A 25,767-nucleotide genomic window follows, 5' to 3' on the forward strand; every position below is an offset into this window, starting at 1 on the left:
ACTGCTGCTTCCATGCGTGTTGACCAAGGAACCAAGTAGCCTCCAGCCTCACAGCAACACACAAGCCACCACAGTATGACAGACACACTGACAGATGAGTAGTGGCCTTTGTGGCCTACTCACTGCCGTGGAGTTGGTCCCGACTCATAGCGGCCCCTCCTTGGGTTTCTGAGGCAGTATCTCCACGGAAGTAGATCGCCCAGTCTTCCTTCCGAGGAGTTGCTGGTCGATTTGAACCGCCACCCTTCTGGTTAGCAGTCAAATAATTGGAATATGTAATTAGTAAGAATGCAACTGTCTCCAAAAATGCATGAAGATAGTTTGAAAATGGAACTATGATACAAATGGAATTGTTCAGAGGGAAAAAACAAAACACAAACTCACAAAATTATAAATTATAAGGGGGGAATAAACTGAGGAAATTCAACAATCATGAGTCCTTACTTTGCTTAACTCTGAAAGTACACTTAAAACTTAAGGTGGAATGGGCAGTTTCCTAAGAAAATACTAATTTATCCAAACACAGCCTCCATCTGTCCGCAGAGGCGTGTGTGTTGCTATGATGCCGGACAGGTTTCAGCAGAGCTTCCAGCGTGAAGCAGATCAGGGAGGAAGGCTGGCGATCCGTTTCTGAAAATCGGCCGACGGAAACCCCGAGGAGCGCAGCCAATCACGGGGCCCGTAGGGGCCAGGCAGCATTGCGGTTCGTTTCATTGTGTATGAGATTGCCACGTGTCGGGGTCTGAGTCAGCGACAGCTAGCAACAGCACTGACAGCCTTAGGAGAGAGAGAGTATCTATGCAGTCATCGTTTCATATAAGAAACAGAGAAAGTTACCCAGAACCTACTCACTAGAAACAACCAAACTCAGAGTTTTCATGGATAATTCATCCAAAACTGTAAAGTCCCAATAATTCTGACTCTGTTAGCTTTGCCCTGGAGGTGGCCTTTCACTCACACACAAGGCAGCAAACATCATAAACATGACAAGCCTATCATGACCACCTCCTCTTCAGGGCGTCCACACCCTCTGGCTGCCCATCTTGGTCCAGGTAGCCCAGTCCCACCGAGGTCCTTCAGGATGAAACTGCCGTTGCATCAGTTGTAGCTGATGGGTCTGTGCGAACACCAGTGAATCTTTACCTCCTTGGGCTCTCCTCTGTGTCAGGGGAGGGCCTAGAGCCTTTCTTTTCCTTTTGCTTTTTCATGCTCTTTAAGTGAATAGAATTTAATGAACTTCAGCTGTTCCCCTGCAAGTCTAGACAGACTGTAGCACAGAGCATTCTCCCTGCCTGTTCCCAGACGGTTCCCCTGTCACCGACCCAGTGGTCTGACAGTACAGCTCAGACCCCGCTGCTTACAGAAAGATTTGCTTCCAGTAAACATCAATGCCTGTTTATTTTAAATGGGCTGTTTTTGAATCACGCTCTGTTTTTCCACTTAATGTGCTGGTAAGAGCAGTGGGCAGTGCGCGTTACAGCTCTTTGGGAATTGCTCAGCAAGATGGAGTTGCTTCGTCATAAAGGCAGAGTCAGTCCCTTGCTGGTAGGGAGAAAATAGGGCTGGTGTTTGGGTTTCGAATTTGCTGTGAAGTATCACAGAAAACACACCCAAAAAAAAAGCCTCACTGCCATCAAGTAGATTCTGACTCAAAGCGAACCCCTTTGGGTTTCCGAGGCAATAAATCTTTACAGAAGTAGATTGCCCAGTCTTCCTTCCACGGAGTGGCTGGTGGGTTTGAACCGCCAGTCTTCTGGTTAGCAGTCAGATGCCTTAGGCGCTGTGCCACCAGAGCTTGTAGAGGATCAGTGAAAAAGAAGAATATCCTCAATGAGATGGAGACTTAGTGGGTGTCACTGGGGCTCAAGCACAGCAAGGACTGAGGACAGTGCAGGACCAGGCAATGTTCCGTTCCGTTGGTCATGAGGTCACTAGGGGTCAGAACTGACTTGACGGGACATACCAGCAACGTGAACTGTTTAGTGGACTTAAGTTTGAGGTTTGAATTTGAAATGAAGTATTAACTGGACTTCAGTTTGTATTGTGATTTTTGTGCGAAGAAAAGCCGCATTTTCCCATTTCAATCAGTAGGTACCTTTTGATTGTTACTGTGTGTACAGCTGTGCTGTGAAAATGTTAAAAGAATCATAAACCACTACCCTTGGGAGCTTTGTGAGTCCAGGAAAGAAACAGAAAGTGGTCAGTCACTGACCGCTGCCCATCCTCAGTCCACGGAGAGGTTTATTGGATACCTGCAGAGGGTACAACAGTGAAGACAGTTGCCTGCAGAGACAGAAGCCCAATGGGGAGAGAGAGTTTTGGAGAAGAGATAGGTCCAAGCATGACAACTTCTGCCCGTGGAAGGGAGACAAGGATGCTGCAAGGACCATGAGGTGGGGATGAGTCTTAGCTGGGGGCCTGTGTGTATCGAACTCTGACGTGGGCTTCATGGAGTACCCATGACCTCATTGATCGCTGGGGAAGAAACCAAACGTGTTTGAACTAAGTGTAGACTGCCGGTGTTGCTGTGTAGCCCACCAACAGGGCACGTTGGCACCGTGTACCCCGGGAAGCTGACCTGATGGAGGGGGTGCCACACACCTCCAAAATGCTCACACTTTCACGTGGCAGGAATGTAACTGAAAAGAAAGTTACTCGGTTTGAAGTATGTGATTTTAAACTGCAAATTATATCCAGGAACGAGTACAGTGGACTGGTGTAACCAAGTTGTTCTTTACAGTCATTTGGGATGACAGAACAGAACACATTAATGTGTATAAATTCATTACCCTTTTCATTGAAACACTCCCTCTTTATCCGAGCCTCTTACTTGATTTTTTTTTTTAATTGTGGGCTGTGTGTGTACACATTTGATCATATACTATGTAACTTCTCAAGCATGGATTTCATGATGTAAGACCATTGCCTCTATGTTTTCTGTACTTGATTTCTGTCCTGTTTGGGGCAGTGGGCAGTGAGCAGGGCTGATGGCCTTCTTCCTGTCCAGGCACTGGAGGACCGTCCCAGCTCCCTTCTCGTGGACCAGGGAGACAGCAGCAGCCCCTCCTTCAACCCCTCTGACAACTCTCTTCTCTCCTCCTCCTCGCCCATGGATGAGATGGAAGAGCGGAAGTCCAGCTCTTTAAAGAGACGCCAGTAAGACAGAAACGTTACCATTGTTGGGTTTGGCGCGTGTCCTCCTAGCTCTGTCACCTTCGAGGGTGGGATTGGGATTCCTCTCTGATTGGCACCATGGTCTCCTGCTGAGTAACGTGTACACACATTTGTGTGTTCGTGGAGGCGTGTGCATGTGTGTTTGTGAAGCACTCGAGACTTCCCCAGAGCTCAGTAAGATACGGCTGCAGTTTCTGTTATTTTATTTGTAAGCAATACTATATTTCTGAACAAGCATAGATCTATCACTGCTGGTGAGAAAATGCTACGCTTTCTATGGTGTGTGTACCTGGCAAAGAAAAGGAAGGCAACGTAAAATTAGACATGGTCCCGAAAGCTTGAACATCTTCAGACACACCTTAGTGGTTGTGTTCGTCATTCCCAGTAAAGCACCTGTCCTGAAACCGTGAGGCGGGCTGACGCTGCCCCGGAGAGGAGAGAGCCTGTTGGCAGGTGGTGAGGATGGGGCTTTGTTTTGTTCAGTGCTGTATCCACAGTGCTAGAATGACACTAAGGAGCCCTGATGGCACAACACTTCAGTGCTCGGCCGCTAACCGAAAGGTTGTCAGTTCTAACCCACCCAGCAGCTCTGAGGGAGAAAGACATGGGGATCTGCTCCCATTAAGATTGCAGCTAAGGAAACCCTATGGGACAGTTCCACTCTGTCTACTGGGGTCACTGTCAGTCAGAAACAGCTGAATGGCATTTAACAAAACATTGTCGCTAGGCACATAGTAGGTGCTCAATCTGTGTCTAGTGACTAAATCAGCCAAGCAGGCTTTTCAGGCCAGTTGAGTTGTTTGCTGTACTGATAAGTAGTTGTTTTCTAATGGCTGACTGGGCTGATGTGGTTGGTCACTGAACCTTATGGAACTAAACACTTCTAAGTGATGTGACCAGACCCAGGGCTTATTTAAACATCTGACATAAAAGGCTTGCTTCTGTCTCCCCTGGAGCTTAAAATGGCTAACCTAGTATTTTCTATAAATAAATAAACACTTCCTTTAACATCCTGCCTTTATGATAAAGTTAGGCCTCCCGTTGTGTTTGCATCTGTGTGATGATGGGCCTGAGCTGGCAGGGCAAATGCCCCTGACCTCACTGGTGTGTGTATCTGAGCGTCTGATGGCTTCACGGCTCATGGGTCACCCACTGGCCCAGGAAATTGAAGGGGGCACACGAGGAATGCAGGCCCAGTTGCAGTGGTCTGGTGTGTTAATCAGCAGCCCTGACACAGGTGTGTCCTGACAGAAGGAAGCACACAGAGGAAAGTGCAGGCTGTAAACACCGTTTTCTCTCTCTCCAGCTACGTTTTGCAAGAATTAGTGGAGACAGAGCGTGACTACGTACGGGACCTTGGCTACGTGGTTGAGGTATGTATTTTCAGGCATTTAATAACCTTATAACATCCCCAAGAGCTGTCCAGAGCGCTGGTGTTTGAGACAATTGAACACTGATACCATCTTGAAAGCTTTAAAGACATTTTTGAGCAAAATAATATAAACAGCCAATAAGGCATTTCTGAGAAGTAATGTTAGCTTGTCATCTTAACCACTTGTGTTCTGTTAACGCGTCTGTTAAGTTTTTAAATCCTGATGGCCAGCTGTTGTATGTATTCTGTCACACTCTTGCCTTTAACAGCTTCATCAAGCAGGTTCCATCCCAGCGAAAACTTTAGGCTGAAAAGACCCAATGAGGCCCCGCTGTGACTCCCGTCCATCCTGAGCCACCGTCTTCAGAGGATGGCCTGGGTGGCACCAGGTCACTTGTTTAGAGTTTTGTTCAGAACGAACCTGTTGCCACTTAGACTGACCTGGAGCCAGGGAAAAGGCACTGCCTTTGGTACTGGATGGAAGCCCTCCCGAGGCTCACCCCTGCCTTTAAGTTCAAATTGTACCCATGTCAGTGAGCACAACTCGTTGAAAGCTGTTTGTGTCATGTAAAATGTCATCATTCTTTTGGCTTTGAAAATAAGTTCAGTACAACCATTTCTAGGTGTACATTCCATTCAAAGTATTGGCCAGTATCACTGATTGTGTAACACAGATTAACATGCCTGATTTATCTTCAGTCCTTGTTAACTTTAAAATAAGTAACGTGACTCCTAAGAGGTTCTTATACAAGTCAAGTTCCATTTGAGTTCAATAGAAGTTAAAACCGCATTTTAGCAAATTACTTAATCAGTCATTGTTAAAACTTCAATTTATTTTGAAAAGTTAAATTCTTATTTAACAGCTTATTTAAGTAATCTGAATGGGAAAAAAGAAACCATTTAATTTAGTTAAACTTGTTCAGTTCCTTCGAGTTCTGATCTATGGATGATAAACAGCTCAGGGAGAGGAAATCACAGCATTGGGTGTGGCAGTTCCTTCAGGTGCCACAGAGGACCCTTCCCTGTGGAATTTCTGTCTATTTTGAAACAAAAGAACTGGTAACAAGACACTGTGAGTGACTGCTTTCTCCTTGGACTATTAAACTGCATACAATGAAGTAACTCAGTGACTGTCCCTTTACAGGGCTACATGGCACTCATGAAGGAGGATGGTGTTCCTGATGACATGAAAGGAAAAGACAAGATTGTGTTTGGCAACATCCATCAGATTTACGACTGGCACAGAGAGTACGTACATACACAGTATGCTTAGCGGTGCGCACGGCGCAGGCACTCGCCAGACTGCGTCATGTCAGGCGCTGGCAAAGCGTGCTGACTGGTTCATGCCGTTGACTCCCCGTGTAGCTGCCTCCAGGTGCTGCTACAGAGGAAATGGTGGTGGAGTGGGCTGTTTGGTAGGAGCCCTCTGTGGCATGGGATGGAGAGCCTCCCCTTGGTGCTGCCTCATGTAGAGAGGCCTCAGCCTGGTCCTGCCTGACCTGGCGCTGGTGGCTTCCCTCTCTGTGCCCCCATTCTCCGCCCGCCCGGGGCGGGGCACAGTGCCAGCCACTGTAAAGAGTGATAGGTATATTGAGTAAAGCCTGGATCTGTGATTCTGTCAACAGTAGAATTCCAGCCACCATTGCTGAAGCATGAGTTACCATTAGAGGGATGAGGAACGGAGATAGGGTTTCTTCCGGTGAATGGTCCGAGTGTCCCCATGCGTTGCCCACGCCGTCCTCATCAAGAAAAAGACTGATGTGGGGCTGTGTCTGAACATCTGCCAGTTTGTCATCACACGTCCCATCCTGCCATGATGACTTGCACTTCATTTTAAGCTATGAAATACTCCACAGATAGGAGATGTTATCATGGCATGTATTAAAGAGTGTTTTGCTTTATTATTTTTCTGTACTTGGCTTATCTCTCCTAGTGCAGCGTAGAACCCTTGAGCCCACGTATAAACTCTTTATTTTCATGTCCCCTGTAATGTCTCAGCACTTGGGAGGCAATTCAGTAGTCTACCACTCGCCAGGAGGTTGGCGGTTTGAACCCACCCAGGGGCCTGGCAATTGGCTTCAAATCACAGCCTTGGAAACCCGACGGAGCAGTTGTGCTGTGTACACCCGGCTCATCTGAGTCTCAGTCCCCTCATGGCAACAGCAGCAAGGTGTGCTGTCCAACTCAGTGGGATTCGTAAACAGGCGATGGGCAGCTTCAGAACTAGCGTTCTGGTCTACAGGCTGGAGATGTCCCCAGAGTCTGCAGGGAAACCAATTTGAAAAGTGGCGTTTTGTGCTGATATTTAGTGTCCTGCTATGGCTGATTTTAGGAGCTCTGGTGGCATTGTGCCTAAAGCACTTGACTGCTAACCGGAAGGCTGGCGGTTCAAACCCACCAGCCACTCCTCAGGAGGAAGGTTGGGCAATCTACTTCCGTAGTGATACTGCCTCAGAAACCCAAGGAGGGGTCGCTGTGAGTCAGGTCCGACTCGATGGCACGTAACAACAACAACGTGGCTGATTTTTAAGGCTACGACAAGGAGGGGAGACGGGGCAGAGGCCTGTGGGGTGACTAGACAGAAGCTGCCTTCAGTGACGGGCCCCACCCATCCCACAGTGTTTGCAGAGCTACAGAAGGTGAAGCCCACGTGCTAGGAAATGCACCATTGATTAGTTTGCAGGCTAATAAAATACCAAACAGAATTATAAACATACATATGTGCTAGTTAGGAGCTCTGGTGGCGTAGTGGATAAGACACTTGACTGCTAACCGGAAGGTCAGCAGTTTAAACCCACCAGCCGCTCCACACAAGGAAGACAAGGTGATTTACTTCCGTAAAGATTTACAGCCTCAGAAACCCAGCGGGGGTCACTCTGAGTCAGAAACGATTCAATGGCATGAGTTTGGTTTTTGGTTTCTGTGATAATTAAAGTGATTATACAGCTAAAAACGACAATAGCCAGGAAGAGCCGTTTTATTACTGCTAAGCAGCTCGTGGCATAGTGGTTAAAGCATTCAAATGCTAACCACAGAATCAGTGGTTCAAACTCAGCAGGCACTCCGCAAGAGAATTCTGAGGCTGTCTGCTTCTGTAAAGATATACAGCATGGAAACCCTATGGGGCAGTTCTACTCTGTCCTGCAGCGTTTCTGTGAGTCAGAATTGACTTGATGGCAGTAGGTTTGTTTTTTTTTGGGTTTTCTACTTTTATTTTGTTACTTGTGATTACCTTTTTATCCAGTTTTAATCTGAAAGGGACCTATTATTTGTGACCTAGAAATTGATTGTCATAGTATTAGAGGAAACATAAAGCCAGAACAGAACATTCAGCAGTCTGTATCTATTATTATCCAATTTGAGCCCCTTAAAAATTATCACAGAATTCAGGTTAAATGGACAGGTTTTCAGAAACAAGATGGCCCACTGCTGCCTTGAAGCATTTATCTTTTAGTCAGTTCTCAGCCAGGTATTTTAGCACTTGAAAAACACAGGAGGAGAATGTTTCTTGTCCAAAGGAAGCCAAGGTTGCCAGCGAAAGCTTGCTCTAACACCACCTTGTCTTTTGTCTCTTGTTTCGAGACTTGGGAGGTAGTGTTCTAACAAGATATTTTCTGTGTTCATTATATTTGTTAAGTATATGCTTTATGCGTCCCAGTTACATCAAAACAGTATTGTTCAAATGCAAATGTCAATCTGAAATTGGAAGGCCAGTTGGAAATGGTTCTAATATCTTCTCCGTTGTTTCCAGCTTTTTTTTAGGAGAGTTGGAGAAGTGCCTTGAAGACCCAGAAAAACTAGGGTCCCTCTTTGTGAAGCACGTAAGTGCAGCTGCAGCAGCAGCGCCGTTGGTGTTCTGTCCGGGTACTGTCACCTCTAGTCACTGGTCTGTGAGGCTCAAGGAGACGCCCTTGGAGCTGATGAAGGAGCCCGTGTTGAGACGATATATATGGTGTCAGTGGGTTAGAACTAAAATGCCCTCTAGCTTTTCTGTGTGTAAATTACCTGCTCTCCTGGTCACCTGGCCCCAGGGGGATATTCAGGTAACATCCATACAGGTTGGCCAGAGGGTACCAAAGGGAAGCCTGAACCTGGGATTTGTGGGGAGGTCTGTGGGCCAACAGTCATTTGGGGCAGATGTGACTATGTGTGCAGTTGTTGTTGTTGTTGTTGTTGTGTGCCATCAAGTCGTCCCCGACTCATAGCGACCCCTCCTTGTGTGCAGTAGGTTTATCATAATAGCCACAAACATGGATTTATCTAAAACAAATATGTTAATATTAATGATTTTTTTTGATCACTAAGTTTGAAAACAAATAGAGGTAAGAGTTTTTGTCTTTTTAATGTTCTCTTTCATGCCTGACTTAGTAGGAGACAGCTGTTTTTAATAGCTGCCTCTCAGTTCTGCTGCGATCTGTCATTCTGGTCGAAGTACATAAAGAAAATCCAGCCTCACACAGATAGGTAGTTGGAAAGGGAGGTGTGCAGGCACTCGGAGATACTGCAGGTTTGGTTCCAGACCGCTGTTAAAAAGCACATACCACGATAAAGCGAGTCATGCTAATTTTTTGTTTCCCAGTGCGTATGTTTACACTGTGCTGTAGCCTGGGAAGGAGCTCTGGTGGCATAGTAGGTAAGGCATTTGTCTGCTAACCAGGAGGTTGGCAGTTCAAGCCCACCAGCTGCTCCACTGGAAGAAGATGAGGCAATCTACTTCTGTAAAAATTGACAGCCTAGAAACCCACTGATGGTCGCTATGAGTCAGAATCCACTGGATGGCAATGGGGTTTTTTGGGGGGTGGGGTTAGGATAGCTTACTCAGCATGCAGTAGCATTATGGGAAAGTTTGAAATCTTGAGAGAATTACCAGAATGTGACACAGAGACACAAAGTGAACACATGCTGTTAGAAAAACGGCCTCGCTGGACTTGCTCCGTGCAGGGTTGCTACAAACATTCAATTTGTTTTGAAAACAAAACAAAATGCAGTATCTGTCAAGCGCAATAAAATAAGGTATGCCTCTGTTTTAATGATCTTTTCAGATAAGAATAGATGTATTTTCTTCATACCACAGCAGAACTCAACAAGTGATCTTTTTTTTCTTTTTTTTAAAGTGATGATTTCTTAGAATTCATTGCAGCATAGAGTCTGAAAACTTAGTCAAGTTCTCCCTGCCGTTGCCTTAAACTCCCTTAGACTTGGTTTTGTACCATCATGCATTGGTCACTGGAAACAATACTGGTTAGGCAGGCCTTCCAGAAGCCGGCACATTCCAGTACACGGCCTCACAAGCTCCCCACCCGTTTCATCAGAGAAGTCTTTATATACTGGAAAGATGCCAGGTTCACAGTGGCAGATACACATTTTCCAGAATTCTAACTTTTTGCTTGAAAGCTCAAATTGACATTGTGACAAACACTGCCACTTACTTACCTTGAAGTGACAGCTTGTTTTATTCATGTTCAAGAAGATACCTACCAGCTACCCAGGTGTGAACCACGGGGCACGTGCTCACCAGTCTGTGTGGTGCTCTCCAGGAACAGCCTTTGGCTGACTCACAGCTCAGCTGCAGACTGCTTTCCCTTGAGACAGCTGTCGCCTGCAGGGAAGGGTGGGCAGGCATCCCGTTTTGACCCACGAATGTTCAAAAGCTGCGTATGCACTGGTTGAGATTTCCTGAAATGGTTCATTTCTGTTCCTTGGTCAGGGAACTCTTCAGTGAAGCTGACTTTGATTCTGAGCATGGTGGTGCCAGCAGCCCCACCCACTGTTGGTTGGCAGTTGCCAGTGCCAGCACAGTGAGAAAGTCTCAAGGCAACTTAGTCTTATTTTGAAATAATTTTGCCCGCTAGGATCCCCTGGAAGGGCTTTGGGAATCTCCAAACCCAAACCACTGCCATGGAGTCAATTCTGACTCACAGCAACCCTATAGGACACAGTAGAACTGCCCCATAGGTTTCCAAGGCTGCAAATCTTTATGTAAACACACTGCCACCACTTTCTCCCACAGAGCGGCTGGTGGGTTGGGACTACTAACCTTTTGCTTAAAAGCCTAAGGCCTTAATCACTGTGCCGCCAGAGCTCCTTTGGGAATCCCCAGGGGTCTGTAGATGACCCTTTCAGCATCAGTTAGCTCACCGTCTACTTGTTTTCTTTTGTCCCCGGGTGGCACAAACAGTTCAACACTCACTCTGACAGTAAGGTTGGTGGTTCAAACCAATCCTGAGGTACCTCAAAAGACAGACCTGCGACCCACTTCTGAAAGGGCACGGCATCGGAACCCCTGTGGAAACCCATTGGAAACCCGGATCTGCTCTGCACATGGGGCCACCACAAGCCAGAGCCAGCTTGACACAGCCACTGTTTGGTGTTCTGTTCTCGTCGCTCCCACTGAAAACAGCCAGGCTTGTTAGGGCTGTTAGCAGCTTGGGACGGGTGGGAATAATTCTTCCCGTGATGGTTAGGGATGTGTTCTTTTGCTGCCCCTGGTATTGACTGTGAAGCGAGGGGGTTGATGCCCCTGTGTAGTGATGACAAAAAGCCGTTCCAGTGTCACGCAGCAGAGCCCTGACTGTGGTCATGTAACTGCTTTAAGAAAATGACCTCGTTAATGGGCTGAATCGTGAACGTGTTCCTGTGTCCTGCTGGCCCTGTCGTTGCTAACCCACCTGTTGTTTGCCTGTTGTATTCTAGGAGAGAAGGCTGCACATGTACATAGTATATTGTCAAAATAAGCCAAAGTCTGAGCACATTGTCTCAGAATACATCGATACCTTTTTTGAGGTAAGAGCCACGCCAGAAGTGGAACGTATCTCTGAATCTTTTCTCACACTGGTTTTCCAGAAATTGTTTCATTTGGTTCCCAGGTGGGAAAGCTTTCCCCAGGGCATCAGTCAGCCTCAGTGACAGGAGCCCTGGGTGCCTCTGTCCTGCCTGTGAGCCAGAGCAGTGAGAGTGGGACTGCAGTCTGTGGTGGTGCCCTGTAGTGTTCTGAAGGCTGGGGTCACTGTAATCAGTTTCCTGTAGCACGCCTGGCTCATTCAGCGTAGTCCTTGGTCTGAGCAGTTCATCTCTTCTGAGAATGAAATACAAGTACATGTTTATAATGGAGGCGGAAAAGAAGGCCTTTCCAGAAGCACTGACAGCTGGTTTGGAGAACACCTGCGAGGCTCAGGTGTGGGACTGGCGTCCTGGGAAACCCTCTCATGCCGGTTGATATGGTGCAGAAGGATGGCTTCTTCCTGTGACTTGGTTCATGACGTTGTAATTAGCCTTTCCAGCAATCACATGGATTAAAAAGAAAACCTGTAGAAAACAAAACTTCACATCTTTTTTTCCCCCCTCAAAAACCACAGGACTTAAAGCAACGCCTTGGCCACAGGTTGCAACTCACAGATTTGCTAATAAAACCAGTGCAGAGAATTATGAAATATCAGCTGTTACTGAAGGTAAGTGTGAGACGTGGGTGCTGGTGTCTCATGTCCGTGCAAGAGGATGAGCTGACAGCAGGCAGGGAGGGTTTGGCAGGACCAGGAGAGGCCTTTTGGGAAAAATACAACAACACAGTCTTGTCATTTTTCCTTTTTAAATGTTACAAGATAAATTAGTAAAAATTTTAATATAACACCTTTGATGCAATTTTCTCCATTTTCACATACATCAAGTTCTGAGTCAGAATGTCTATAAAAGTAAATGTTTTTCCTTCCACCTCTGAAAACTAATACCTTTCTTTGAGACAACTTTCTTTGACCTTAAATATTTTCTGATTTTCTTGGTATCTTCATAAAATAGTAACTTTAATCTCTGCCTTGTCCACATCTCCCATTTTGTTTAAATTCTTAAGCACAAGGCAAATTCACACATTTTTCCATAATAAAAGGTGACTGTTAAATGTACTGAGATTCTGTCATGGGAAAATTAGGACGTGAACTGAGAGAGAAATACAAGAGTTTGTCCAGGTGTGAAACAGGACCTGTTGCCCATGTGGATAGATTTGGTCTAGCTTGCTCTACCACAGCTTGAAATCCATGTGGGAGAATCTTTGCATTGCGTTTCTGGGAGAATGGAAAGAGAAAGTAGGGCCAGTAGGCTTGGCCCGGTGCCTGGCCCTCGGGATGGTCAGCAGGGACGCTCACTACTGTTGTCATCACTGTCGCCTTCCTCCTTCTCACCATTTCCCTTGCAGGACTTCCTCAAGTATTCTAAAAAAGCTAGCCTGGATACGTCTGAACTAGAGGTACTGAGCCCTCCCTGCTGCACCTCCCGGTCTCCCACCTGGCACCTCCCAGCCCCTCTAGACCCACGTGTGTCAGAGACAGGCAGCCACTCCCTGTGAGGGAGTGTCGTCCTAGCACTGCCTAGTGGTGGCCGTGGGCCCCTGCATGGGAGGCAGGGGAGGGAGACAGTGGGGCATCAAGCTGTCTTGGGGTTACTGCGCTGAACCAGGACTCTGCTTTCTGCCCCACAGAGAGCTGTGGAAGTCATGTGCGTCGTCCCCAAGCGGTGCAACGACATGATGAATGTAGGACGGCTGCAAGGATTTGATGTAATGCAGAGACTGTTCTGTCAGACTGCTCCTTCGCCTCCCGTCACCTCCTTTGGTCTTTGGTCCCTCATCCCCACATGGAGAAAACCGATCTTTCTGCTTGGCTTGCTTTCCTCCCGCTTCTCTTCAGCCTGTTGATAATGTCCTCTCAGCTTCTTTTCTGGGCCTTTGATTTGCTGTTTGGCGAGCTGTGCTGCCTCTGAGCCCAGGCCTTCACTGCATAGGCAAACCAGGGCTGTGTTAGCGTCTTGGGCCCCTCACCTGTTGTAGGAGCTAAGTTTCCTCCCCTGGCACTTAGAACCTCATTAGCTACGGATAGAGTGGGTGGCAGAAAGACCCTGAACCGTCTGTATCCTTCCAAGCCTAACTGGAAGGCCACTGTATTTCCCGTTAGGCTAACAAACTCGTGTGCAATGCCAGGTTACTCACGTTGCGTACCACCTGCTCGGTACCCCAGAGATACTCAGAGCTTTGAGTAAGGAGATGGGAGAGTTTCGTTTTTCTTGCCTGCTGTTTCGCTAGAGAAGCAGGGGTAGGGCTTTGGTGCCCTGTGTCGGTCAGCACAGAGCTGTGCACTGTACGGCTCTCAGCAGCTGGGCCCTGACTGAAAGCAAAGCAACAGCAGAATCACCGGGAGCGTTGGGACAGGTTCTTGTGCGTGTCTAACTGGTCCCCACCAGGTGATGCCGATGCTGATGGGCTGGGGACTAGTGTGGATCAGACACTGAGATCCCAGCCTCAGGCTTTGGTTGTGAATGAGGCCAATGCTCTGTACAGAGGTCGGCAGGGAGGCAGATAATCCTTCTCTTTGGGGCAAAGAACTCACTACAGTAAAAGAAAGGGTTGGTTTCTTTGTTGGTCAGGTTCTATAAATTACCAGAGGAAAGATCTGTTGCTCTGTGGGAGGAAGCCCAAGGAGCCGAGCTGCAGATATCTGAACCCCATCTCCTTGTTACAGGGGAAGATTGTGGCCCAGGGCAAATTGCTCCTGCAGGACACGTTCCTGGTCACGGACCGGGACGCGGGCCTCCTGCCTCGGTGCAGGGAGAGGCGGGTGTTCCTCTTCGAGCAGATGGTCATATTCAGCGAGCCGCTCGACAAGAAGAAAGGCTTCTCCATGCCAGGGTTCCTGTTTAAGAACAGCATCAAGGTAACGCACGTCCACATGCTTCTCACGTCCTGATCCTGTCCCACACGCCGATGAGCTGCCGGCTTTCACAGCGATGTGTCGCCCCTTCGTTCCTGGGTGTCTGGAGAATTTCCTGATGCGTTACAGGACCTTCACATTCAGCCCAGCACTCCCTTCACCTCATTGCCCATCTCTGTGTGATGTTGTTCTCTGCTGTCCAGTCGGCCTTTGACTGAGGGCGACCCTGTACACAACGGAATGATACATTGCCCGGTCCCAGACCGTCCCCGTGAGTGGCTGCAGATCAGACCGTTGTGAGCCGTAGGTTCTTGCTGGCTGACTTTCACAGGCAGACCAGCGGACCTTTCTTCCTAGTTCTGCATCACGGCGCTCACTGACAGGTGGTGGCTGGGCGTGAGGTGGATTGGTGGGAACGGAATGCTGGTCTCCTGCATGGAGGCAGGGATTCTCCCTCTGTGACTGCGGCCGTTCATTTGGAGCTGGACGGAAATTCCTCTTCGTGGGGGCTCTCTGGGCTCGGTCCTCTCTGGGACCACGTAAGGTTAAACATGGAGGCTCATGTTTGTGCTGTGTGACCAGAAAAAGTCACGAATGTCATGTTCTCTTGCCATCCATCCAGCACGGTTTCTTGTGCCTCAGAGGCTGAGGGTGGGCCAAACAGTTCACTCTCTGCCTTGGCAAAGGGGAAGGACAAGTAAATGAGCAAAACAATCCCATCCCTGTTGAGTCGAGTCGACTCCGACTCCGGCGGCCCCGCGTCTGTCAGCATAGAGCTGTGCGCCGTACGGTTCTCAGAAGCTGGGCCCTGACTGAAGTAGGTCGCCAGGCATTTTCTTCCGGGGTGTCGCTGGGTGGGTTCAGACTGCTGGCCTTTCAGTCAGTAGCACGGCCAGGCCCGAATTGTTTGCACCTCCCAGGGACCTATCTGCTGCCTTTGAGTCGTTTCCAACTGAGAATTGCGAGTGGCCCTGATGCTTGTCAAGGAGACAAACCGAGAGTGGGACTGGCAGCAGAAGAGGAGGCCTGAGCCCAGCAGACGGGCCCTGGGAGAGGCATGCTGCTCCTGGGCCTCAGCTTCCCGCCCCTGCAGTTGTGGGGGCCTCCTGGCCTAAGCTGCCAGGCCCATAGGCTTCACGGAGCACAGACATGTCTCCTCTTCACCTGGTTCCCCACGTGGTTCCGGTGAACCTTGCAGCAGCCCCCTGGGGCTGAACCTGGGTGGGTTTCCATGGCTCAGCCTCCAGACTGAGGAGGCTCGTGGGCCAGCAGTTTCCACAGCTGACAGCGGGCTGCAGGCTCTTGTTTCAGACCACCCTCCTCTTCTACCTCTACCCTCCAGTCACCGTGGCCGTTCAAGGCCTTGTCAGGCTTCCGCCCCACATGCCCATCGCTGGAACATTCACCCAGTTCTGGGCACAGTCCCCTGGGCAGAAAGCATGTGGCCACCGCCTCCACCAGTCCCTTCCTTACATCATTGTGCATGTTCTTCTTTGTCTGTCAAGTGACGTACTTAATCATGATGTCACAGATAGCCGTGTAACATGGCACTATTTAAGAGTTTTTAAATGGTGTCATTTGATTCCTGGAGAAGGGAAGGGCTAAGACTGGGGCATCTTGCAGATATTTGAAAACAGGTAGCCCAAGCCCACATCTCTGGTTCATTGTTTTAAGTTACTAGTTCAACTACTGGTGAAATCCCCATGTTTTAAAAAAACAATTGCAGTGAGTCGATTCCGACGTGTGGTGACTCCATGTATCTCAGAGCACAGCTGTGTTTCACGGGGTCTCAGTGGCCGTGCTCTTTTAGAAGACTTTCATCCATGGTATCTCTGGGTGGATTTGAATGACCAGCCTTCTGGTTAGAAGCCATGCACTTAATCATTTGAGGCAGCATGGGCACTTGACTGCCAACCAGAAGGCTGGTGGGTCAAACCCACCAGGCACTCCTCTGAAGGAAGGTCATGCAGTCTACTTCTGTAGTGATACTGCCTCGGAAACCCAAGGAGGGGTCGTTGTATGTCGGATCCAACTTGAGGGCAGTGAGTTTGGTTTGTGGGTGTTTTTTGTTTTGTTTTGTTTTTAATATTAGAGACAGTAAAAATGGTAGCTCAACCCAGAAGTGCTTGTTTGGGGTCTGAGAGTGGTGGTCTTGGGTTTGCCCATGGTTGCAGGCTTCCTGTTTGAGAGTAGACAAACTTTTATTTGCCCTTGACAGTGGCCATCAGGGTTCTGTGATGTTTTTCAGGTGAGCTGCCTTTGCCTGGAGGAGAATGTGGAAAACGACCCCTGTAAATTTGCCCTGACATCGAGGACGGGTGACGTGGTGGAGACCTTTACCTTGCATTCGTCCAGTCCCAGCGTGCGGCAAACATGGATCCATGAAATCAACCAGATTTTGGAGAACCAGCGCAACTTTTTGAATGGTAACATGTCTGCGTGTGCATTGTCTTCCTTGTGTTTGCCTTTCTCTTCTCCTCCAGTTACATCCAATAATAATGACAGGGCTCGTTGAGCACTTAGAGTGTATCAGTGTTCTGAGCACTGTGTGAACTGTACCTCATTTAACCTTCACAGCCATCATGTGTGGCAAGAACTGTTACTGTTCCCATCTTACAAGTGAGGAAGCTGAGGTCCAGAGTGCACCGTCGCTCACCCAGACTCAGATGAGCATTCAAAGCAGGCCGCCTGGCTCCCAGGCAGGTGTCCCTCTCCACCACCCCGCCCCATTGTGCCCCTCACCATCTAGGGCATTCGATCTGTAGTGCTTGTCGACAGCATAGGGCAGGAGATGGAATGGGTGCAGGCCTTGGAGGCCTTCACCAGGGCCCTTGGAATATGTGTTCATTCACACTGCGAGCCCCGCCTCACTCCCCATGAAGACGTCTTCCTGACTCCACCACAGACCGCTTATGGAGGAACTGGGAAGGAACCTGGGAGAGATGTCGCCTCAGCAGAAGGAGTGGCCGTGCTGAGCTCAGGCTGCCTCACTACCTGTGACCTCACGGCTTGTTTGTCTACCACCAAGGCTGCCCTTGACTCTGGTTTCAACTTGGTCGTCACTGACTAGCTCTGAGACTCCAGTCACACCCTGAACATTCATTGGATCATGTCCTTGTCCTTTTCCACATCCTGTTTCTGCACCCCGGCCCCATAGGATGTCTCTGTTTTTTGTCCCAACATAACTACCTCCGTACCTTGAGAATGTAGAACCAGCCAAAAAAACAAGGTCACGAGGCATTTTTGGCCAAATGGTGATCAGCTGCCTGGGTGTTGGCTTCAGATTGCCAGAGTGATGTTTTCCTCCATCTGCAGTTAGACTGGGATGCCTGTCGGGGCAGGGGCTGAGCATAGAGGATGTTCTGAATGCAGATTCCGGGAATTTTCTGTCCTTAACTTCTGGCATTAAAGACCAACCTGTTGGCCACTTACACCCAGCATAGACTGTGGTCACTGCAGCGGCTGTCAGCTGCCGTCAAGGTGGGCCCGCAGCTCATGGCAACCCCGTGTGCTGCAGAGCAGGACTGCTCCCTGGGCTCTTCTTGGCTGTCATCTTTATGGAAGCAGGTTGCCAGCCCTTCTTCCAGGGAGCTGCTGGGTGGGTTCCGACCCTCAGCCTTTCAGTGCAGCAATCACAGACCACCGGCACCACCTAGCCTCCTTACCAAGCATGGAACTGTCGGAAAATAGAAGCTTTATAACTATTGGGAAATACTGAAACTTTAGCATTTTCTTTTTTAAAAAAGGAGAAGAATTAACTGCCGCCCAAGTCACAGAAGCATGATCAGACCATGAAGTTCAAATTTACTGGGACACCTACCCATTCTAGCTCGTAGAAACACAGGCTGCCCCCACTGTCCGGGAGCAAAGCATTCTTGTCATTTCATAAGCCAAAGTGGAGTCAAGCAAAGAAGCAGTTAACCACTAGTTGATACAGGAAAAATTTTTGAACATTCTTAGACCCAAAAAATGACCTAGCAGATCATACCAAATGACAAATCAAAGCTAAAACAGCACTAACTCCAGGGTTCACAGGTGCGGGACAAAGCTGGAGGAGGGCTTGACACAGAGTCACTGCTGGGCGCCTGCCAGCTCTGTACAGACCCTCTGCAAAACAAACTGCCAAATGCCAGCTTCTCTTTTTGCCTTTTTAGTAAAAGCAAAATTCCTCTTTAGATTTCTTTCAGTTAACAAAAACAGGTACTAACATAGGTCTTTGGTAAAAGAGAAGTGGCGTAAAGCAGACTTTGGAGAAGCAAGTGATCCCTGTAATATGGATTCCACCATTTGAATGACTTGCTGCGCTGGGAGCACAGCTATGACCGCCCGTCTTTTCTCCCCCTTCCTGCAGCGGGCGGAGACGCTGGACTCAGCTGCTCTCCCGCTGGTACCAGGGCTCCTGGGCAGGGCTCAGGAGAAGGTTGGAAGAATTGGTATCGGTGCTGCCTTGTATGTTACTTGGCACACGTCCCATTTCTCCTGCAGAGGATTAAGCAGCAAAACTGAATCACTGGTTCAGGGCTTCATGGGCAGCAAGGGTCCTTGTCTTTCACTTCCTTGTCACCTTCGTTCTGCCCATCAAGCAGAGGCAGTCTGTAAAACCAAGGGGCCACTCCCCTCTCTGCCAGTTTCTTCTCTGCTTTCACTGCTTCTGGTGTAAAGACCTGGAGGAAATGGGGTCAGCTTTTCACACCATGGGGGCGGGGGATGACCCGGCGCTGGCAGGGTCTTCATGGGATCTGCCTTGACAGCCCTGCAGAACCCCCAGGGCCCTGTCGTCCTGTTAGCAAGTGGTGTCCTGCCACACAGCTCACTTCCATGGAGAGGGGAGCAGAAGGGAATGAGAGCCTCGCGAACCCTGGTCCCCATTCACTCTGCCTACATCACTGGCGGTCTCCTGCCGCTCCGCCACACCCATTGCCCCGCCCACCACATCATTTTCTCTGTGCTCAGGCAGTGGTGCTGAAGTTGTCACCTTTTCCTCCTTTGCTGCGTGGGGCACCTCTGCTGTCTCCGCGGTCCATGTGTTTGCAGACCGTGACAACCTACTGTGTGGACTGTCCCATGTCTGCATTATGGGACCGCAAGGCCTTTTGATTGCAGGATGGCCTCTCGCCTTTGCCTGGGGGGCTCTTTCTCCGGAGCCCTGGCTGAACCTTTCCTGCTGTGTCTTGCTTTCTTGCAGCCTTGACGTCACCCATCGAATACCAGCGGAACCACAGCGGGAGCGGCGGGGGCGGCAGCGGCGGTGGGGGGGGCGGCAGCGGCGGCCCCGGCAGCAGCGGCGGCAGCAGCAGCAACCACAGCGGGGGCCCTGGCAGCTGCAGCGGGATGCCCAGCGCGAGCAGGAGCAGACCGTCCCGGATCCCCCAGCCCGTCCGACACCACTCCCCAGTGCTGGTCTCCTCTGCTGCCTCGGGCCAGGCCGAGGCAGACAAGATGGCAGGTACGCCCACTCACGGCCCCTCTCTGCCTCCTCCCAGCAGCAGCCCTGCCGCGGAGGCTGCGCCCAGCCAGCCGAGCCGGCCCCCTCCCAGTGGGGCCTGTGAGGGCCCCGAGGGGGAAGCGGAGCCGATCCCCAAGATGAAGGTGATGGAGAGCCCCAGGAAGTCCGCCCACGGGAATGCCAAGGAGGCACGGAGCCCCCCGGAGGACAGCCGCCCGAGAGGCAGCCTGGGCGCCCTGCCCCTGGCGAAGCCCCGGCCTGGGGCCACCTCGCCCCTGAACTCGCCACTCTCCAGCACGTTCCCCTCCCCCTTCGGCAAGGAGCCTTTCCCTCCCAGCAGCCCCCTGCAGAAGGGCGCTTCCTTCTGGAGTTCCACCCCGGCCTCCCCCGCCAGCCGGCCCGGCTCCTTCACCTTCCCGGGGGACAGTGACTCCCTGCAGCGGCAGGCACAGCGCCACGCGGCCCCCAGCAAGGACACGGACCGTATGAGCACGTGCTCCTCGGCCAGCGAGCAGTCCGTGCAGTCCACCCAGAGCAACGGGGTAAGCCCGCCGCGGAGCCCGGCCTGCCCACCTGCAGGCGGCTCTTCTAAACCTCCCGTGTCGCCGTCCGTCCTCTACTAACTCCTGGCTCTGCGGCTGCCCTGCGGTAATCGACTCTGCGGCCTCCTTCACTGACCACACAGACTCTGTGTTGCTGTGTATGTGCGGGTGCGCGTGAGCCGCGGGCCAGGCGGACGCGAGCGGACACAGCCGACTTCCACTAACGCTCTCCTTGCTTGTATGTGTCTCCTTAACAAGACAAAGCTGGTCTCTAACCTCCGACTGTGCCACCTGTGAGTCTGTCAGCGTCCCGGCCAGCAGCCGCCCTGGGACTTCCTTCTTCCAGCCCTGCTTTCCTGCACCCAGGTTTTGGAGGGGCCGTTCTCCTTGCTCTGCACCCCCGTTCTAACTGGAGTCTGTTCACTTTAAACTCTGCTCATCACTGGGTTTTGCTCTATTATGCCTTAAATTATCTTTGCAGCATTCTTGACTCATCTGCTGAAAAAAAAACCCTCAGAAAAACTTCCAACAGCAGCTCAGAGCACGCTAAGCCGACCAAAAGGGGGGAGGAACTGATGCGGTGGGAAAGTTCTCCAGCCGGGCTCCACTCTGAGAGACACTGGGAGCGTGTCTGGCGAGGCCAGTTCCAGCCAACCCCAGGGCCTGGATGTGCAGCGGCTCTGCCATCCAGCAGGGGGCGCAGTGCGGGGCCCTCGCCCACCTCAGCAGAGGGGGCACGGGGCATCTAGGCCCTCCCTTTTCCTGTTGCTTGCGTTGGGTTCTGAAGCCTGAGGGCTGCTGTGGCGGGTTTTCCTCATTTCATGGCTTCCTCACTGTCCTAGCCGGCTGTTCCCTCCACAGCAGGCAGCCTGGCCCATGACACTTTCCTAAAGGCATGCATGAGTGAGTAGAGCCATTCTAAGGAGTGTGTGTTTGAGCTCTTTATAAATTTTTAATACGTTTCTTTCTGTGTTTCTCTTTATATATATATATATATATATAAGAAAAAAACCCTGGCTTTTGCATGTACTTCCCTTTCTTCTGGACTTTATGAATGCCTTGTTGGGTTGATTGGCTCTCGTCCTTTCCTCCTCCTTTTTGTTAGGTATTTTTGTTAAACTCAGTCTTTATACTAATGGGTCTTGATACATTGATTTGTACCCGAGTCTCAGCTTCAAAGGTCAGTGTTCAGGCAGGCCCCTCTTCAGGGGCTGTTACCCAGTGGTTCCTCACTGTGTCCTGCTGGGCAACTTACCCTCCAGGTTACGTTTGAAGTACTAGGTGGGCAGGTGAGCATCAGCCAGAGAAAGAGGTGCCAATGGCCCAGGAAGAGCCCAAGCCTACAGCACTTGCCAGCGGCAGGACGTCTCCAGGTGTGGGCACGGCCTGATGGCTGTGGCCCCATGACCCCTGCCCGGCAGCTTTTCCTGCTTCAGAACAAACACCTCAAATGCTCCTCCTCGTGAGCCAGTGCTGTCTCTGGGTGTTTTAAGATAAAAGACACCTGTTCCAGCAAGTTCTCAGTGGGGAGCATGACCTAGGATTTCAGCCTCCTGTTTTCTCGAGTGTGGCAAAGCCAGAAACCAAACCCACCACCATCAAGTTGGTTCTGACTCATAGCAACCTTGTAGCACAGAGTAAAACTGCCTCATAGGGTTTCTCAGGCTATAAGTCTTTACAGAAGCAGGCTGCCTTATCTCTGTCCTGAAGAGTGGCTGAGGGGTTCAGACCGCTGGCCTTTCGGTTAACGGTGATGTCTGAAATTGCCCAACAGTGTTTTACAAAATCTCTTGCTGCTGAGTCCAACTCAGGGTGACCCTGGTGTGTCAGAGTAGAGTTGTGCTCTGTAGGGCGTTCAGGGCCTGATGTTCAGAGGAGATTGTCAGGGCTTCCTCCACAGGTGCCTCGGGGGGGACCCAGACCGCCCACCTTTTAGGTTTCAGCTGAGCACCTTCACCGTCTGCACCACCCAGGGACCCGGCAGTGTCTTGGACAAGTCAAAATGTCTTACAGAAATGTCCTTGCTGGGAAGCAGCTAGAGGCCTAGAGTGGGGATTGGAAATGTGCCCCAGGACAAGGGTTTAGGTTCAAAGGAGCTGTCTCCCCACCCCCACCCATCTGGGCCAGATTGTCCACTGGGCATATCACAGAGGTGTCCTTTCACACAGCCTCGTCCACGGACTGTCTGAGGTCATAGCCAACAGCGGCTCCTAACCCACAGCCCAGGCCCCTATGCAGCACCATCTATGGAAGGTTTCCTCAAGAGCAGGGTGGAGTGAGTGGGGGTCAGCCTGAACAGCGGCCATGGGGCTGGCCTCTAACTGTGCCCAGACCGGGTGTGCCCAGCCCCAGCTGTCACAGGCCAGGAGTTCCTGGAGAGATTGGCTGTCCTCTCTTCCCCTGTCTAACCCTCCCTGTGATGGCTGTGGGCATTAAATGAGGTCCCTGTTAAATGCCCAGTGCAGCACCTGGCCCAGGGGAGAGGTCAGCACAATCATCACTGTTACCATGGTTACAACACACATCCTAGTGTGGCATCCTTAGAGCAGCTCTGCCACACAAGTTTTTTATTTATATTTTCTAGCAAGTTTGTCTTTGTAACTTCAGAACCACTGGGTATTGCCGTGTCATTCTGAATAATAAAGTACAAGCTAAAAGAGTCTGTGGTAGTCTGAGCACATGCGCAAATAGGCCTAACATGCACAGGGTCCTCTGAGCCGAGGGACCATGGACAACAGTGGCCTCCAAGGCGGTGGGTATGGATGGCAGAGTCTAGCTCCTGTATGTTTCAAATGCCCCGATGGATGTAAACCTGCAGCCCTGATCCCCAAAGCTAGCAGCATGCTGGTGTGTGGGCTCCCCCAGAGAAGCCCACCCTGCAAGGAGGGCTGACCACAAACCTGGCAGGTTGTCTGACCCATAGCCTCTGTGCTGCCCAGGCCCTGCCCCCGGGCTCTGAGAGCCCAGCAGAGGCTGGCTTGTTGGAGCCACGGAACATGTGGGTGTTGCCCGAGTACAAGTTGAAAGGATGGGCGCTTGGCTCTGTTCCTGCCTCCCAGCTGTGGGCAGACGGGACGTGGGCAAGGTGCAGCTCAGTGTTGGGCAGTGGTCACTGCTGTGTCCTTCCCTGGAACAAAGCTGTCCCTTGTGAATTGAGAACTGAGGCATGCCTGGCATTTGCGTTTCTGGCTTCTGTTCAGCTGCTCATGCCACGTGGCCTGCAGCCTTAAATCGCCGTTCATCTCTGTGACAGACCATAAGGGTACAGTAGTGACTCAATGAGATTCAGGTCTCCTGGGGCTGCAGGGAAGGGGAGCCTGGGTGGGCTTTCATGCTCGAGGTCTGGTTCAGAAGCCTATTGGGTGTCAGCCGTGGGTGGCAGTGGTGCCTGCAGCCAAGTGTCGTCATGACAGCAGTGCCTTGGCTCACACACACTTGCTCCAAGGAGGGCCTGCTGAGCAGCCCTAGGCGGGGCAGAGCGCTCTCCCTGGGGGACCAAGCGGCAGTGGGTTTACTGCTCAGTGTTCCACGTCCTTCCTTTAACAGGGATGACATGGCGGTGATTCGGCAGACTTAGTGTGGGTCCCGAATACACTTTGTTGATGCATCTGGCAGATAGGGTGGCTTCTGCGTTGTCTAACCCATCACTGAGCCGGAGAGCTGCTCTCTGTGGCTTTTAAACTTCATTGCATGGAACATGTTGGGGTGGCAACCACCTAGTGTGACATCAATGGGAAGAGGAGGCTGTTGCTGTGAGGTGCAAGGAAGGTTAGACCACAATACTAATCAGACTTCCAAACAACGGTGTCGCCATCGAGGTGGTTTTTTTAGATTGTTCCCAAATTGCTTTCTAGAGAAGTCCTGCTGCTTTACTTCCTGAAGACGATACACTCGGTAGCCAGGGCGATCTGGAGGAGCAGTTAGCAGAGCCTCCGCGCATGTCCGGCAGACCTGCTCCAGGTGGTCCTGTAATGGGACAGACTGACGAGGGAGTGTGTTTCCAACCTCTCGATTCAGACCCCTCTGCCTCTCTGTCCCCTTGTCCCTCTGCAGAGTGAAAGCAGCAGCAGTAGCAGCATCTCCACCATGTTGGTGACACACGATTACGTGGCAGTGAAGGAGGATGAGATAAACGTGTACCAAGGAGAGGTCGTTCAAATTCTAGCCAGCAACCAGCAGAGCATGTTCTTGGTGTTCCGAGCCGCCACTGACCAGTGCCCCGCCGCTGAGGGCTGGATCCCGGGCTTCGTCCTGGGGCACACCAGTGCAGTCGTCCTGGACAACCCCGATGGGACCCTCAAGTGAGTGTCTGTCCACCCTCCCAGGAGGCTGTGGGCAGCGTGAGGCAGGAGAAGCACACGTGGAGTAAGGCAGAGCCACTGCCGTGGAGTCAGTTCCAACTCCTGGTGACCCTGGAGGACAGAGCAGAACTGCTCCGTGGGGTTTCCAAGGCTGTTATGTTTATGAAAGCAAATTGCCACATCTTTCTCCCCCAGAGCAGCAGGTGGGTGTGAACTGCTGACCTTTCGGTTAGCAGCCATGCACTTAAGCACTGCACCACCAGGGTTCCTATTAAAATAAGGAAGGGCAGAAGTGCATGGAAGGGAAAACAGCGCTGTTACTCACCAATCCTTTTTATACTTCGTTGAGCAATGGTCTTGGGCGGGCCCCTTGTGTTTGCACCTGTGTCACTTGGTTGGAGAGATGGCTGGTTTGCTCTTGGCTACTGAGAGCCACAGGAATGTGTTCTGCGACAGAGGTCACAGCAGGGAGAGGTCTGTGGGCACCCAGCCCCCTTGGAAGTCTGCTGTTCAGTCCTCTGATGCCTTCCAGTGTCATTTGCTGAACATTGTAAGGGCAGAGCGCTAACGATGCCTTATTTTCCCCTTAGGAAGTCAACATCTTGGCACACAGCTCTCCGTTTAAGGAAAAAGTCTGAGAAAAAAGATAAAGACGGCAAAAGGGAAGGCAAGTTAGAGAACGGTTACCGGAAGTCGCGGGAAGGACTCAGCAACAAGGTGTCTGTGAAGGTGAGTGGACCTGGGCCGCCTCCAGCTGGCAGCAACATCCTGCGGGGTCTGCTAAGAGGCTTCCTGGGGACCCAGCCTCTGCCACAGCTGTGATTCTCAGCACAGTACCAAGGACACGCACGTCCCTAGGGGCACACGCCTTACGGAGACCCGCACGAGATCTCTCCATGAAGCAGAGAGACTTGGTTCTCAGCGACAGAAGCAAAGATGCCATGGCCGGAGCCCTTCCTCAGTGGCCGGTCTCGGGACGGAGGGCAGGAACTGCAGCCGAGATGCAGGCTCAGAGGCTCTGCCAGGTCCTCTGGGGGCTACTAGGTCCAGCTGCCACCCTGATCCCACTCATAGCACCTCTAGAGGACAGAGCAGAGCGTCCCGGGGGTTTCTCAGGCTGTCATCGTCATGGAAGCAGATCACCAAGTCTCTGCTCCCATGGAGCAGCTGGTGGGTTAGAACTACCAATCTTTGGGGTCTCCCTGAGCGCTTAACCACTGGACCCTAGGGCTCCTTTTCC

General features: G+C 50.9%; 1 protein-coding gene across 1 annotated transcript in view; it reads left to right on the forward strand.

Moving 5' to 3' along the window:
- TRIO (trio Rho guanine nucleotide exchange factor) overlaps positions 1-25,767 on the forward strand; it is a 335,211-nt gene that overhangs the window by 296,698 nt on the left and 12,746 nt on the right. Inside the window, exons 38-50 of the mRNA XM_007954197.2 lie at positions 3,008-3,156; positions 4,481-4,547; positions 5,691-5,794; positions 8,298-8,367; positions 11,240-11,329; positions 11,902-11,994; positions 12,732-12,782; positions 13,014-13,091; positions 14,050-14,241; positions 16,487-16,664; positions 19,424-20,226; positions 24,280-24,527; positions 25,118-25,256. Coding sequence (XP_007952388.2) covers positions 3,008-3,156; positions 4,481-4,547; positions 5,691-5,794; positions 8,298-8,367; positions 11,240-11,329; positions 11,902-11,994; positions 12,732-12,782; positions 13,014-13,091; positions 14,050-14,241; positions 16,487-16,664; positions 19,424-20,226; positions 24,280-24,527; positions 25,118-25,256 — 2,262 coding nt within the window. The remainder of the gene's footprint in view (positions 1-3,007; positions 3,157-4,480; positions 4,548-5,690; positions 5,795-8,297; positions 8,368-11,239; positions 11,330-11,901; positions 11,995-12,731; positions 12,783-13,013; positions 13,092-14,049; positions 14,242-16,486; positions 16,665-19,423; positions 20,227-24,279; positions 24,528-25,117; positions 25,257-25,767) is intronic.

Source organism: Orycteropus afer, unplaced genomic scaffold, assembly GCF_000298275.1.
Source record: "Orycteropus afer afer isolate SDZICR_OR568_19922 unplaced genomic scaffold, OryAfe1.0 scaffold00442, whole genome shotgun sequence".
Lineage (NCBI taxonomy): Eukaryota > Metazoa > Chordata > Mammalia > Tubulidentata > Orycteropodidae > Orycteropus > Orycteropus afer.